This window comes from Nerophis lumbriciformis, linkage group LG25 (assembly GCF_033978685.3).
Source record: "Nerophis lumbriciformis linkage group LG25, RoL_Nlum_v2.1, whole genome shotgun sequence".
NCBI classification, from domain to species: Eukaryota; Metazoa; Chordata; class Actinopteri; order Syngnathiformes; family Syngnathidae; genus Nerophis; species Nerophis lumbriciformis.
The window spans coordinates 11,114,918-11,130,449 of NC_084572.2; the positions used below are offsets into that span (position 1 = coordinate 11,114,918).

A 15,532-nucleotide genomic window follows, 5' to 3' on the forward strand; every position below is an offset into this window, starting at 1 on the left:
GTTTTAGCAATCAAGAACATTGAAGTTGTTGCTATCCTTCTTTGTGTGGAAATTGTTGATTGTCATGTCATGTACGGATGTACTTTGTGGACGCCCTCTCTGCTCCACACGCTGTAAGTCTTTGCTGTCGTCCAACATTCTGTTTTTGTTTACTTTGTGTCACGTCTTTGTGATCATGTTTTGTTTAGTTATGATCTGTTGGTTTTTGGACTCTTTGTGCACTCTTGTCTGTTTTGTCACCATGACGACCGATTAGTTCACCTGTCATGCATTTGGACTCACGCACCTGTCACTAATTATGTCACTAGTATTTAAGCTTTTAGCTGCCATTGACATTGCTCACTTCATGCCATGGTTACTGACATTGTTCATTCCTGTTCATAGTTCATGCTGTTCTTTCAGGTCACAGTAAGTGTTTATTTGTTTCATGTCCATAGTTTTGCCTTTGTCCTAGTTTTTTTGTTTTCATAGCCAAGTTTGTATCTCCGCCTTTTGTTTGTACCCTTTTTGTAGTTTATAGTAAAGATTAAATCATGTCTCTACCCTCACGCCGTGTCCAGTCAAGTCGTTTTGCACCCAGGGAAAGCAACCCACGCAGTAACTTGCGTCATCACAGTCCACGTCTTGACACTTTGCAGCCAGTTCAGTTTTAGTTTCGTTCTGCATGGCCTTCCTTAAGCTTCAATGCCTTTTCTTAGGGGCACTCACCTTTTGTTTATTTTTGGTTTAAGCATTAGACACCTTCTTACCCGCACGCAGCCTCCCGCATATTGTGATCACGACAAACCATTTTCCCGACATCTACGAAGCAATCAGCTACCTGTTGCCAGCTACTGTAATGGAAGAGTATTACACGGTTACTCTGCCGAGCTCTAGACAACACAGACACTCAACAACGGCACAATATTTGCGGATTATAATTACTGGTTTGCAAAAATTATTTTTAACCCAAATAGGTGAAATTACATAATCTCCCACAGCACACCTGACTGTATCTCACAGCACACTATTGTGCCGCGGCACAGTGGTTGAAAAACACAACTTTTCTTACCTATTGGTACCTGCTGTTGTGCATTTGGGTCCTGCTTACAGTGCATCCGGAAAGCACTCACAGCGCTTCACTTTTCAATCCAATCCACTTTATTTATATAGCACATTTAAACAACAAAATGTTTCCAAAGTGCTGCACAACAATATTAAACACAATTAAAAACAATATAATATTTTTCCACATTTTGTTTTGTTACAACCTCATTCCAAATTGGAATAAATTCATTTTTGTCCTCAAAATAGGAATAAGGACACGTCCAGCTGTGCCTGAAAGCATGCAGTTGAGTCGTTCTGACGCTAATTTTCCTGAGGAAATCAACCTTAATAATAAGTCTAAATATAGCTCTAAATATACTCCAGCTCGTAAACTTACAATAAAACATGCTTTTATTTCATTCAGTATACTTTTGGGGCAATTTTGCAGCCACTTTTGATGCACTCCCCCGCTACATTAATGTGTTTAGTGACCAGCGGCTCTCTAACACTCACCCACCAACAATATGTACGTCACAAAGTACACAACAACCAAAAATAAACAAACTACCCTCATTTTGCCGACATCCTCATTGATTTTGGACAAACAATTACCGTATTTTTCGGACTATAAGTCGCAGTTTTTTTCATAGTTTGGCCGGGCTCCAGTGCAACTTATATATGTTTTTTTCTTTCTTTATTATGCATTTTCGGCTGGTGCGACTTATACTCCGGTGCGACTTATACTCCGAAAAATACGGTACAGAGAAATTGTAACTTTTGTGTGAATGAGGTCAACTGTGATGTCTGCCTCTAATGTGCCTGTACTTTTACTTTTGGTCTTTTGAATAGTTGTCTGAGGTTTTGCTGTGGCGAGTCAAGGCTTCCTGCGTTCTTTATCAAAATATTAACTTGAATACTAAACTAATGCTGCTTTTGAATGCAATATTATTTAGTTTAGTTTGGATTATTGGTGACACATGCAGAAAAGGGGCAATTTGGAAGCAACGTTTTTGTCAGGCAAAGTGTATTAATTCACTGTTAAATACCATGTATCTCACACAAGAAATTGTTGTTATTGGCTCTCCCCGTTGGACCTTCACTCCCCATATTTTTCAAGTATGCAAATGCTGGCCGCAAACATGCCGCACAACAGGGCATGTTTACAGGGCTAACACTCTTCAATTAAAAGACATGTATAATGAGGAAGTGCAGTGTCAGGTAGCTGCAGCTTCAAACTGGTACATAACATGGCACCCTTTAATCATGTGAGGGCTTTTGACCAATCAATGAGGAGATTGCCTAAAATTGGGTTGTCCATATTCTCTCTAAACACGACTCTGGTTTGATATTTATCTTTCAACAGCGCCAAACGCCCTCATTTTCCTGAAAATGTATTCTTATTGTACAAAACCAGTGAAGTTCGCACGTTGTGTAATTCGTAAATAAAAACAGAATACGATGATTTGAAAATCTTTTTCAAACTCTTTTTAATTGAATAAACTGCAAAGACAAGACTGAGAAACTTGTTTTGTTTTTTTGCAAATAATAATTAACTTATTATTTAATGGCAGCAACACATTGCAAAAAAGTTGGTGCAGGGGCATTTTTACCACTGTGTTACATGGCCTTTCCTTTTAACAACACTCAGTAAACGTTTGGGAACTGAGGAGACCAATTTTTGAAGCTTTTCAGGTGGAATTATTTCCCATTCTTGCTTGATATACAGCTTAAGTTGTTTAACAGTCCGGGGGTCTCCGTTGTGGTATTTTACGCTTCGTAATTAACCACACAATTTCAATGGGAGACAGGTCTGGACTACATGCAGGCCAGTCTAGTACCTGCACTCTTTTACTATGAAGCCACGCTGTTGTAACACATGGCTTGGCATTGTCTTGTTGAAATAAGCAGGGGCGTCCATGATAACGTTGCTTGGATGGCAACATGTGTTGCTCCAAAACCTGTATGTATATTAAAGTTAAAGTACCAATGATTTTCACACACACACTAGGTGTGGCGAAATTATTCTCTTCATTTGACCCATCACCCTTGATCAACCCCTGGGAGGCGAGGGGAGCAGTGAGCAGCAGCGGTGGCCGCGCCCGAGAATTATTTTTGGTGATTTGGTGAAAACCTGTATGTGTGTGTATATATATATATATATATATATATATATATATATATATATATATGTATGTATGTATGTATGTATGTATATATATATATATATATATATATATATATATATATATATATATATATATATATATATATATATATATATATATATATATATATATATCAGTAAAGTTGGCAGAGACCAAATATATTTTTTCAAGCCTTGTTTCTGAATGTCTTTTCTTGCTGTTGCGGTTTAATGTCTTCATTTCTTTTATGATTTCTAACAATTGTCCCCGGCAAATAGAAGATCCAGATCTATATTAGAATGATGATCATTATTTGATGCTGCGCCATCTTAAACATGTTTTTAATCCCGTTGTTATCGATTGTTTTTCACCCTCCACAGGGAAGATAATTGAATTGAAATACTATTGATAACCTGATAATATTTATTAATATCTGTATCTGTCAAGACATTTAAGGATGCTCTACATTTTCATGACTTACCGTATTTTCCGCACTATAAGGTGCACCAAAAAACCTCCAATTTTCTCAAAAGCTGACAGTGCGCCTTATAATCCGGTGCGCCTTATATATGGACCAATATTGAGCCACAACGGGTCTCGCAACTACGGGATGCATAACGTAACCCCAGCCTCTACTGTAGCGTCTATTCTATGCGCCTTATAATGCGGTGCGCCTTATATATGAACAACGTCTTAAAATAGGCCGTTCATTGAAGGTGCGCCTTATAATCCGGTGCGCCTTATAGTGCGGAAAATACGGTACTTTATAAACCCAAGGACCACCGTGTGTATACTTCCTCATACTTCCCGTTGAAGATGTTGAGAATAACCACATACAGTACAGTAAATATTTGATTGGATTACCGCAAACTCCGCTGTTGCCTCATGTGTCTTTAGGCTCTACGAGTTCTTCTGTGTCAGACCACTGGTTGATCCGACTGACTGGAGACAGCAAGAGAGGCAGTATGGTGTCACGCTCCTCAACCACCTGCCCGTCCTCCATCCCAGACTCTCCCGAGTCTCCTGTTTTCATCGAAAATGATCCTAAAAAGGAGAGAGGTGAGAAAGTTATTTAATTTCCTCATGTAGTTTGATCTATTTTATGTGGAAGAATACTTTATGCTGTGTATTATTCATTATTGATTGAAGGCCAATGTCACTCACTGCAGGTTACAACCTCTTCTAATTGGCATTTTTCTGGACATGACTGGGTTGTTTGGCCCTCATGGAATCGATCGACTAAAAAGTTTTTGGTCCAACTACTGGCTAACTTTCTTTCCTTACCCGCAGTCGAAGTCAAAATTGTTGTTTCACCCGATGTTTCAGCACCATTTCTTGTTTTTCTGGTTATCCTGTTTTTATTTCTATGCTGCTTCTACTGTTGGATACGAGAATGTTGCGAGATCTCCATGAGATCTTAGGAATTTCTCAAATCGCTACTACATGGATTGTCTTCAATCAATCAATCAATCAATGTTTATTTATATAGCCCTAAATCACAAGTGTCTCAAAGGGCTGCACAAGCCACAACGACATCCACGGTTCAGAGCCCACATAAGGGCAAGGAAAAACTCACAACCCAGTGGGATGTCAATGTGAATGACAATGAGAAACCTTGGAGAGGACCGCAGACCCCCCCCCTCTAGGGGAGACCGGATGCAATGGACGTCGAGTGGGTCTCGCATAATATTGTGAAAGTCCAGTTCATAGTGGATCTAACATAATAGTGAGAGTCCAGTCCATAGTGGGCATACTTGCCAACCCTCCCGAATTTTCCGGGAGACTCCCGAAATTCAGCGCCTCTCCCGAAAACCTCCCGGGACAAATATTCTCCCGAAAATCTCCCGATTTTCAGCCGGAGCTGGAGGCCACGCCCCCTCCAGTTTCATGCGGACCTGAGTGAGGACAGCCTTTTTTCACGACGGGAGGACAACAGGGTGACAAGAACTAAATCATCCAGACTAGAGATAAATTGTATTATTATGTTTATCTTACCTAAAAATAAATATATTTATTAATTTAAAAAAATAAATAGATAAATAACTAAATACATTTTTACTATATTTGCTAAAAACATCAAAATTAATTGTATTTTTTTTTTGTATTTTTTTCTGACTCCTTATTACATCCAGCCATAGAATTATACCGGTACATTAAAATAAACATATTTGAAATAATACATTTTAAATTATCATAATAATTCATTTAAAATGACCATATTTAATTATTAAAATAATTGCTTGTTTATCAACAACTTTAGCATTTTATTCATTACATTTTTAAGCTCTCAGAAGCCAAGTTATGTTATATTCATGTTATATTTATGCAAGTTTGAAGTATCAATTATCTAAACACAGTTTTGTTTGCATATTTTCAGGATGTAGAAGAAAAAAAAATAATATATATATATATATATATATATATATATATATATGAAATACTTGACTTGGTGAATTCTAGCTGTCAATATACTCCTCCCCTCTTAACCACGCCCCCAACCACGCCCCGCCCCACCCCCCACCTCCCGAAATCGGAGGTCTCAAGGTTGGCAAGTATGATAGTGGGGCCAGCAGGAGACCATCCCGAGCGGATGGTCTTGACAAAACACCGGCTCCGGTTTGAGCGCAATCTGCAACAAACACGTCGTCTACCCACTAGGGTTGTACTAATAAGATACTAATAATTTCAAAACGTTATTACACTGCCTCTGAAAAATACCGGTACTTTCTGGCCCGTGACATTGCTGGGGAATGTGGAAATAGTGTCAAAGCGCTTTGAGTACCTTGAAGGTAGAAAAGCGCTATACAAGTATAACCCATTTAGTAAGAGCAGAGGCGGATTTTAGGCAACGCACACCGCAGAGAACTTACAAACAGAAACAGCGTGGAGACAGAAGAGGAAAAATGGACCCATTTTGGCCTAAAAACTAACAATGAAGCCAGAGACATTGAAGTGCTTGAAAACATGGCTAACGTGCATCCGCAGTGTTCCAAATCACTCATCACAAGTAAACTAAGTATCCTCCCTGCAGGACGAGAAATAGCTAAACATGGTCCACTACACCAGGGCTACCAAGTTTCAGAAAATGACAAGAGTGAGACTTTAGTGGCATTTGAAAAAAATGTGGCCTTTTCTTTTAGCTTCGATTCATTCCTTGAGACTGATGTCCTCACCTCTAACAGCTCTCCCTGCACTGTGTCCTCCTAATGCTCGTCTTTATTGACCAGAAAATAGAAATACCGGTACTCTTCTGCCTCATCCTCCGCATCTGTGTTCTCAATCGAAATCTCTTCTACATCTGTGCCCTCAATCTCTTCTGATCCCTCTCGATCTTGCAGGGTTGCCAACTCCTCGATAAGGAAAGTTGTTACTGACTGTCATGAAAGTTGCCAGAAGTTGCGAGATGACATCATTGGCTCATTTGCATAGTTGATTGCAATAGACCAGGGCCCGCCAGCGTCCAAAATTCGGCCCGCGGGAAGTCCCAAGATTAAAAAAAAAAGAAATACTAAAAAAATATTTTTTTTTTTTTTAAATCTGTCCTTTCTAATCCATTTTCTACACCTTGTTACTCTCGGTGTCTCCTAGCCACTCAGGCAAATCATATTGTCTAAAAATGCATTTTTCCATCGATAACATGACATCAAGTGTGCACTCTTTCAGTCAATTAGTGTGCGAGGAATATATATATATATATATATATATATATATATGTATATATATATATATATATATATATATATGTCTTAATAAGGTTATCCAAAAAATAGTGCTCGATACCGTAGTAGAGCGCAATATATGTATGTGTGGGAAAAAAATCACAAGACTATTTCCTCTCTACAGGCCTGTTTCATGAGGGGGGGTTCCCTCAATCATCAGGAGATTTTAATGGGAGCATTCACATACCATGGTTTGTATAGGGAACAGAGTGGGTGGGTACAGGCTGGCGTAGGGGCGTGGTGATTGGCTCATGTGTTACCTAGGAGGTGTTTCCGTCTGTGGCGGCATGCTGTTACAATTTCGCTGCGCTTGTTGAGGGATGACAGGTCTGGACGGTAAATAATAAACAGTTTCTCTTTCAAGCATAGGTTGCATCTTTTATTACCACTATTGTAAGGTGTGCTGGATGCAAGAATTTGCCATGTTATTGAATATTCAACATTATTGTCTTTGAGGTCCCAAATGTGTTTGCTGAGTTCTGTGGTATTCCGCAGGTTTTGGTTCCTGAAAGAAGCCTTGTGATTGTTCCATCTGGTTTTGAACTCTCCTTCGGTTAATCCTACATATGTGTCGGATGTGTTAATGTTCTTGCGTGTTACCTTAGATTGGTAGACAACTGATGTTTGTAAGCACCCCCCGTTGAGAGGGCAATCAGGTTTCTTTCGACAGTTACAGCCTTTGTTGGTTTTGGAGTCGCTCTGTCCGGGGACCGACGGCTCATTTGCAATTGTTTTGTTGTGGTTTGAGATAATTTGTCGTATATTGTTCATACAGCTGTAGCTCAATTTAATGTTGTTCTTGTTGAATACTTTTCTTAGGGTGTTGTCTTTGGGAAAGTGTTTGTCAATCAGATTGAGGAATTTGTGTCCAATGTTAGTTGAGACGTTTTTGCTGTATGGGGGGTTGTACCAGATGATGTCGTTTCGTTTTCTGTTCTTTTTTGGCTGGTTTCCTGGTGTGGGTTCATAGGTGAGGGTGAAATTGTATCCGCTTTCATCAAGGGCTTTTTGGTACGGGGGGGTTGCTTGGTCAAATTCAGCTTTGCTAGATGACAGCATCGATAGCCTTTTATTAATTCCGGTAGGTATTCTTTTCGTGGTGGTGGGTGGGTGGTTGCTGTCATGGTGCACGTATTGGAGTGTTGTGTTGAGTTTCGTGAATGGTTGGTAGCTGTTATTTCTCAGGTTGAAAGTGACGTCAAGGAAGTTGACGGTTTGCTTGTTGGCTTCAATCGTGATCCGTAGGCCGTTCTCTTTGAAAATTTGGCATATGCGCTTCTTGGTATTCTCGCTGCTCCTTGGCGAGGCGCGACACACTGCCAGTCCGTCATCACGGTAAATACCAAGGTTCAGATTGAGGCTAGCGAGCTGGGAGAGGAGGAAACTCCCAACGAGTTCACACGTTTCTGCTCCGTCAAAACTTCCCATAGTGACGTCAAATGTTGCATTGTTCTTTTTTTGCCATGGTGTACTGTTGTGGATGAGAATGGAGTTTTTTGCGTGGATGATGATGTTTCTTTCGTTGCCTGTGATTGAGTCGTAGTCTGAGGCGAAGTCTAGTGCTTGAGTCAGTAGGTCTTGCGTGATGGAAGGGTAAAATTCTTAGATATCAAAGGAGATAAAGTTGTGCTGTTGTTTGTCTTGGATGTTGTTGAACCATTTGATTACTGCTGCTGTATTTCTCCATTGGTTGAGTGGTGTTTTGTCCTTGATTTTTGTGTTGACTCTGTCCAGGATTATTTTGCTGATTTTTCCTACTAATAAACCCAACTAAATCTGAAATAGGAAAAATCAGCAAAATAATCCGATGTATATGTATATATATATATATATATATATATATATATATATATATATATATATATATATATATATATATATATATATATATATATATATATATATACAGGACCTCTGCAATAGAGGTTGTAGGAGAGAGGAATAACGTAGTGGGAGAGATAAAAAAATTACTTAAAAAATGCAAATTATAATTAAAACCGTTTATTCTTAGTTTAGTAGTATTTTTCTTTGTTCCACATCGTTTAAATAAAGTATCAAATTTGATCAAAAGACTGAAGGCTTGCGATATTCATGATCCAACCTAATCTATTGACTGGCTCATTAACATTAACATGGTTTGTTTGTATTTGAAGCGTGACAGTGAGGAAACACTCATGTTAATCTCACTCTGTAAACCAAGGCAGAAACAGCAACAGTTTTGCACTGAGTGGCTGTGCAATTACTAATTCAGTGTTAATATTTGAGTTGGGCTCTATGTAGTGGAAAGGTTGGGTTAAGAAACAGTGCACGAGACCAGGCCAAATAATCTCTTGATTAAAGTACAGTGTTTTTTTCTCCTATATTCAAACACAGTGTTTCTGTTCAAACTGTGTGTAATGTTACGTTGGCCAAAAATATTAAACGTACTTGTTAAATAAAATCTATGCATTGGTTTTAATGAACACTTAGGCCTACTGCGCTACTGTATTTTAATGTTGGTCATTATGGTGGTACATGGAGAGCCGAGTGTTTTCTGAAGCTTGAGAACCACTACAGCAGACACTATATTTTGTTACAAGAAATTGTATGTATTATTCAACATCACACATTTAATTCATCATCTGACTTTCTAGAGCAGTGTTTTTCAACCACTGTGTCGCGGCACACTAGTGTGCTGTGAGATACAGTCTGGTGTGCCGTGGGAGACTATGTAGTTTCACCTTTTTGGGTTAAAAATATTTTTTGCAAACCAGTAATTATAATCCGCAAATAATGTGCCGTTGTTGAGTGTCGGTGCTGTCTAGAGTTTGGCAGAGTAACCATGTTATTCTCCTCAATATCAGTAGGTGGAAGCTGGTAGTTAATTGCTTTGTAGATGTCGGGAACACGGCTTGTGAGATGACGAGGGTTTTTTCGTGATCATAATATGCAGACGACAGCGGGAGGCAGCGTGCAGGTAAAAAGGTATCTAATGCTTAAACCAAAAATAAACAAAAGCTGAGTGCCCCTAAGAAAAGGCATTGAAGCTTAGGGAAGGCTATGTAGAACGAACCTAAAACTGAACTGGCTACAAAGTAAACAAAAACAGAATGCTGGACGACAGCAAAGACTTACAGCGTGTGGAGCAGACAGCGTCCACAAAGTACATCCGTACATGACACAAAAAAAGATAGCAATAACTTAAATGTTCTTGATTGCTAAAACAAAGCAGGTGCGGGGTATAGCCCTCAAAGGAAGACATGAAACTTCAACAGGAAAATGTCGACAAAACAGGGAAAGCCACCAAAATAGGAGCGCAAGACAAGAACTAAAACACTACACACGGGAAAACATCAAAAAAATCCAAATAAGTCACAGCGTGATGTGACAGGTGGTGACAGTACACCTACTTTGAGACAAGAGCTATAGTGATGCATGCTTGGTTATGGTTTAAAGTCATATCCAACAATTGCGACAACGACTTTTTATGGTCAACTGAGTTTCATTTTTCAATGATTTCTGCTGGTGGTGTGCCTCCGGATTTTTTCAATGAAAAAAATGTGCTTTGGCTCACAAAAGGTTGAAAAACACTGTTCTAGAGTATACATATAAGATAAGCTTTATCAAAATGTGTTATTGTGTTTACTTTAGTTACTTGCTATAAAACAGTTTAACTTCTTTAATCTATAGTCTTCATAGTACTGAAAGTATCGGCTGAGGACTTGAAATCGGATTGTATCCGAGGCCAACAATGTTGATCGGGACATCCGTGTAAATACATTTTGTTTTTATTGGTATTAAAATTAAAATGTTATCTTCTGTACTTTAACTGTTCAGGTGGATTGGAGAGCAGACCTTTTGTCAGAGGACTTGAAGGCCGCAGCGTGAGCATGAGGGCCCCCAGCAAGACCAAGGACACGCTGGGCAAAGTTCTCCCTTTGCGTTGGTCCTTCGGTTCCAGAGACCGGCGAAAGCCCGATCCGGCGCCTCCGGCCATTGAAGATCCCGCCCCTGTTGAACTGGTTCAGTATTTGGAATCCGGCCGACGGCCCCGCTGCACGAAGGAACCCATCGTGTCGTTAATGAGCGAACCCCGTAGCGCAAGGGAACCAAATGGACGGCGATCCTCGAGTGCGGGGCGGATCAGTTGTGTGGGAAAGACCGAAGAGGTCTTGCAGCCCGAGTCCACACAAGTCCCAGAGGGTCAGAGGAGGCCATCAGATAAAACTTCCAGCTTGAGGCGGAGTACAGAGAAGCAGTCAAAAGACGAGGGTTCTGTCCGCGTGAGCTCGAGTAGCAACAGTCTAATCCGAAGAAAAGAAGCCAGGAGACAAGAAGATACTGACGTCAAGCAAGGATCAGGTTCTGGTGTTCAGAGCAGCTTTAGCACCTCCAGCATTCTTCAAGGCACTTTGAGAAGACCCAAGGAGAACAGGACTGATCAGGACCGCCATGTTGCAAGCGAAGGAGGTTCCAAGGCCAAGAGCCAGGACGGGCTGCTGTCTTTTCTGAAAGGGAACTTCCTGCGGAGGGACAAGGAGTCCAGGAATTCAGGGAGAGGAGGAGACGAGGAAGCCGGGAGAAGGACTCTGCCCAGGCCGACGTTGTCCAACGGAGCGGCAGGCGGCGAGCGGAGAAAGTCCCACGGCTCGAGTCATCAAGGCGAAGAACTGTCCAACGGGAGGGCTGGACGGAGCTCGTCCGACATCAAGCGCTCCCAGAGCTCGTCCAGCCTCCCCGCCCGGACCGAGCCGAGCACGCGTCGGACGGCGTCGCTGCATCGGACCGGCACAAAGAACGCGGACAAAACGCCTTACGCCGCCCTGCAGAGGACTCGCTACAGCACCACCTCGTTGGGACGCAAAAAGCCAGTGCCAGAGTCCAGCTTCTGACTGGGACGCCACGCAATAAAAGCACAACAATTGCCAGCTTTGCATTGTGGGTTGAAATGAAGAGCAGAATGACCTCTCCATCCACTAATGTGACTTGAAACAAGTGCCTGAGAAACTTCTATGCAGTTTGGACCAACTACCTACCAATAATAATAATAATGATAATAATAATCCACGTTTGTGTCTTAGTTTCTTTATTGAGCTCCTTCGCTGCCAATCACGACACATTGATTGTGCCAATGCAGAGAATGTCATTTTATCTCCTCGCCTCCCGTGAGTGGTCCGCCTGTGTTTAATTCCCACGGCAAAGTCATCCACTTATCCCCCCGTGGCCCTGGATCACCTTGTTGTGTTTCCTACAGAGTAAGTGATGCACTCTGCACTACACACTCCAACTCATCTAAGGATGTTTGAGTCGTCTAAATAAGCCGTTGCTGTCGTGTTGCTTTGTTTGTTGCATGATTCATTTTTTTGTACCGTGGAATTTGTTCTGATTTGCACACCAATTTTCTCCATCGGAAATAATAAGGTAAATAGAAATAATCAGTTTCAGGGTCAAACTGAACGATGTAATTTGGCGAACAGTCAATGTTTTGTCGATTCTTCCAGGATTTTGCAGGCTTTTTTTAAGTGCTGTCAGATGATTACCGTATTTTTCGGAGTATAAGTCGCACCGGAGTATAAGTCGCACCTGCCGAAAATGCATAATAAAGAAGGAAAAAAACATATATAAGTCGCACTGGAGCCCGGCCAAACTATGAAAAAAAACTGCGACTTATAGTCCGAAAAATACGGTACTTTTTTTTTTAAAGCAGATTCTTCACACTTTTGAATGTAGATACATCATGATTAATCACAGGTTGCAATTCAGAATCAGAGTTTGCTTTATTGGCCAAGTTTGTTTAACACACACAACAATTGATTGATTGAGACTTGTATTAGTAGGTTGCACAGTGAAGTACATATTCCGTACAATTGACCACTAAATGGTAACACCCGAATAAGTTTTTCAACTTGTTTAAGTCGGGGTCCACTTAAATTGATTCATGATACAGATATATACTATCATATATACTATCATCATAATACAGTCATCACACAAGTTAATCATCAGGGTGTATACATTGAATTATTTACATTATTTACAATGTACAACTCTCTTTGTTCAATGTAAACAATAAATATTAACGATTAAAAACATAAACGAGTACTGAAATAAGCTGCTAGGTAATAGTGCAGTGGTGAATAGAGCAAAAGCAAAAAGATGACGACGTGAGCATGAGTTACAGTGCATCCGTGAAGTGTTCGCAGGCTTTCACTTGTTCCATGTTTTCTTATGTTACAGCCTTATTCCAAAATGGAATAAATTATTTTTTGTCCTCAAAATTCTACACACAATACCCCATAATGACAATGCGAAAAGGTATTCTTCAAAAAAATTGGCAAATTCATTCAAATTAAAATAAATCACGTACTTGATGAAAACCAACGCTTCCTATCCAACCTGATGGAGCTGCAAAGAGGAATGGGTGAAACTGCCCAAAGATAGGTGTGCCAAGCTTGTGGCATCGTATTCAAAAAGACTTGAGGCTGTAATTGCTGCCATAGGATATTGAGCAACAAAGTATTGAGCAAAAGCTGGGAAAATAAAGTGTTTCATGTTTAATTAAGTTGCAAAACTAATTTTAAAAACGTTTCACATTGTCATTAAGGGGTATTGTAGAACTTGAGGACAAAAATGATTGTATTCAAATATGGAATAAGGCTGTAACATAACAAAATGTGGAAAGAGTGAAGCGCTTTGAATACTTTCCGTATTCACTGCAGTGAATTCACAGAGACAGTTTAGTTCCAGAGTTATTTCACAGTGTTCATCAGATAGCCTGGGGCAGGGGTCTGCAACCGAAAATGTTGAAAGAGCCATATTGGACCAAAAAAGGAAAAAAACAAATCTGTCAGGAGCCGCAAAAAAATCAAAGCTTTACATAATGAAGGCAACACATGATGTGCGTGTCTATATTAGACTGCAAGCTCTTATCTGTGAGGCGACTGCGGTATTTGGATGTGCTGTTGTTCATGTTTGAGAATATCTGCTTGCACAGGTATTTGTTTTGATTGCAACAGCCACCTGCCTGGCACCACGCCGTGCTGAAAGAAAAGTGTGTCACAGGCTGACGCAAATCTTTGTTGACAGAAATGTTAAAATTCAATATTTATAATACATATTTTTACAACTTTGGAAAACAATAGTAAAACGGCTTCTCAGAGGGTGAGATAACTCCTTGAAATGACTGTCTTAGAATTACCAAAGGTATAGATAGGTGTGTGTGTCTGAGTTAAAGGCACACTTGCCAACCTTGAGACCTCTGAATTCGGGAGATTGGGGGTTGGGTGGTAGCGGGGGTGTATATTGTAGCCTGGAAGAGTTAGGGCTGAAAGGGATTCTGGGTATTTGTTCTGTTGTGTTTATGTTGTGTTACGGTGCGGATGTTCTCCCGAAATGTGTTTGTCATTCTTGTTTGGTGTGGGTTCACAGTGTGGCGCATATTTGTAACAGTGTTAAAGTTGTTTATATGGCCACCCTCAGTGTGACCTGTATGGCTGTTGATCAAGTATGTCTTGCAGTCACTTACATGTGTCTGCAGAAGCCGCATACAACATGTGACTGTTTGTCTGGTGAAAAAGCGGACGCGACGACAGGTTGTAGAGGATGCAAAAGGAAGTGTCATCACGGCATGCCCTTAATATTGTTGTCCGGGCGAAAATCGGGAGAATGGTTGCCCCAGGAGATTTTGGGGAGGTAAACTGAAATTCGGGAGTCTCCCGGAAAAATCAGGAGGGTTGGCAAGTATGGTTAAAGGAAATGTGAGGCGTTCATCTTCTAATGGATTTATTACAATCGTTGGCAAGCTGGGTATTGTTTGCTGTGGTCTGGAACAACATGGAACAAAAACAACTATCAGTAATGCAGCCAATATTACATACAGATAATGTGTCATGAGACATGCAAATATAAATTGAATACACCGAAGACATAAGTAAAGGAAATTAAATGAGCTCAAATATACCTAAAAACAAGGCATAATGATGCTAGCCTAAATAGCATGTTAGCATTGATTAGCTTGCAGTCATGCACTGACTAAATATGCCTGATTAGCACACCAACAAGTCAATAACATCAACAAAGCTCACCTCTCTGTATTCACACACAGCATAAAATGTTTGGTGGACAAAATGAGAAAAATTAGGAGTGGCATAAAACACATCTAACTGTGGCAGCGTCAAAGGAAGGTTATACATGTACAAACCCCGTTTCCATACGAGTTGGGAAATTGTGTTAGATGTAAAAATAAACGGAATACAATGATTTGCAAATCCTTTTCAACCCATATTCAATTGAATGCACTACAAAGACAAGATATTTGATGTTCAAACTCATAAACTTTATTGTTTTTGCAAATAATCATTAACTTTGAATTTCATGGCTGCAACACGTGCCAAAGTAGTTGGGAAAGGGCATGTTCACCACTGTATTACATCACCTTTTCTTTTAACAAGACTCAATAAACGATTGGGAACTGAGGAAACTAATTGTTGAAGCTTTGAAAGTGGTATTCTTTCTCATTCTTGTTTTATGTAGAGCTTCAGTCGTTCAACAGTCCGGGGTCTCCGCTGTCGTATTTTACGCTTCATAATGCGCCGGAGTACTCCTCCTCCTTCCCAGGTCCACAAACAGCTCCTTGGTCTTTGTCACATTGAGCTGGAGGTGGTT

The 15,532-nt window shown here is 40.3% G+C and overlaps 1 protein-coding gene across 2 annotated transcripts in view; it reads left to right on the forward strand.

Annotated features, from left to right (window-relative positions):
- Nucleotides 1-15,311, forward strand: part of usp43a (ubiquitin specific peptidase 43a) — a 283,302-nt gene extending 267,991 nt beyond the window's left edge. For both annotated transcript variants that reach the window (XM_061983704.1, XM_061983705.1), the window contains exons 15-16: nt 4,068-4,229; nt 10,706-15,311. In XM_061983704.1, the coding sequence (XP_061839688.1) occupies nt 4,068-4,229; nt 10,706-11,760 (1,217 nt within the window). In that variant the 3' untranslated portion in view covers nt 11,761-15,311. The remainder of the gene's footprint in view (nt 1-4,067; nt 4,230-10,705) is intronic.
- The last annotated feature ends 221 nt before the right edge of the window (nt 15,312-15,532 follow it).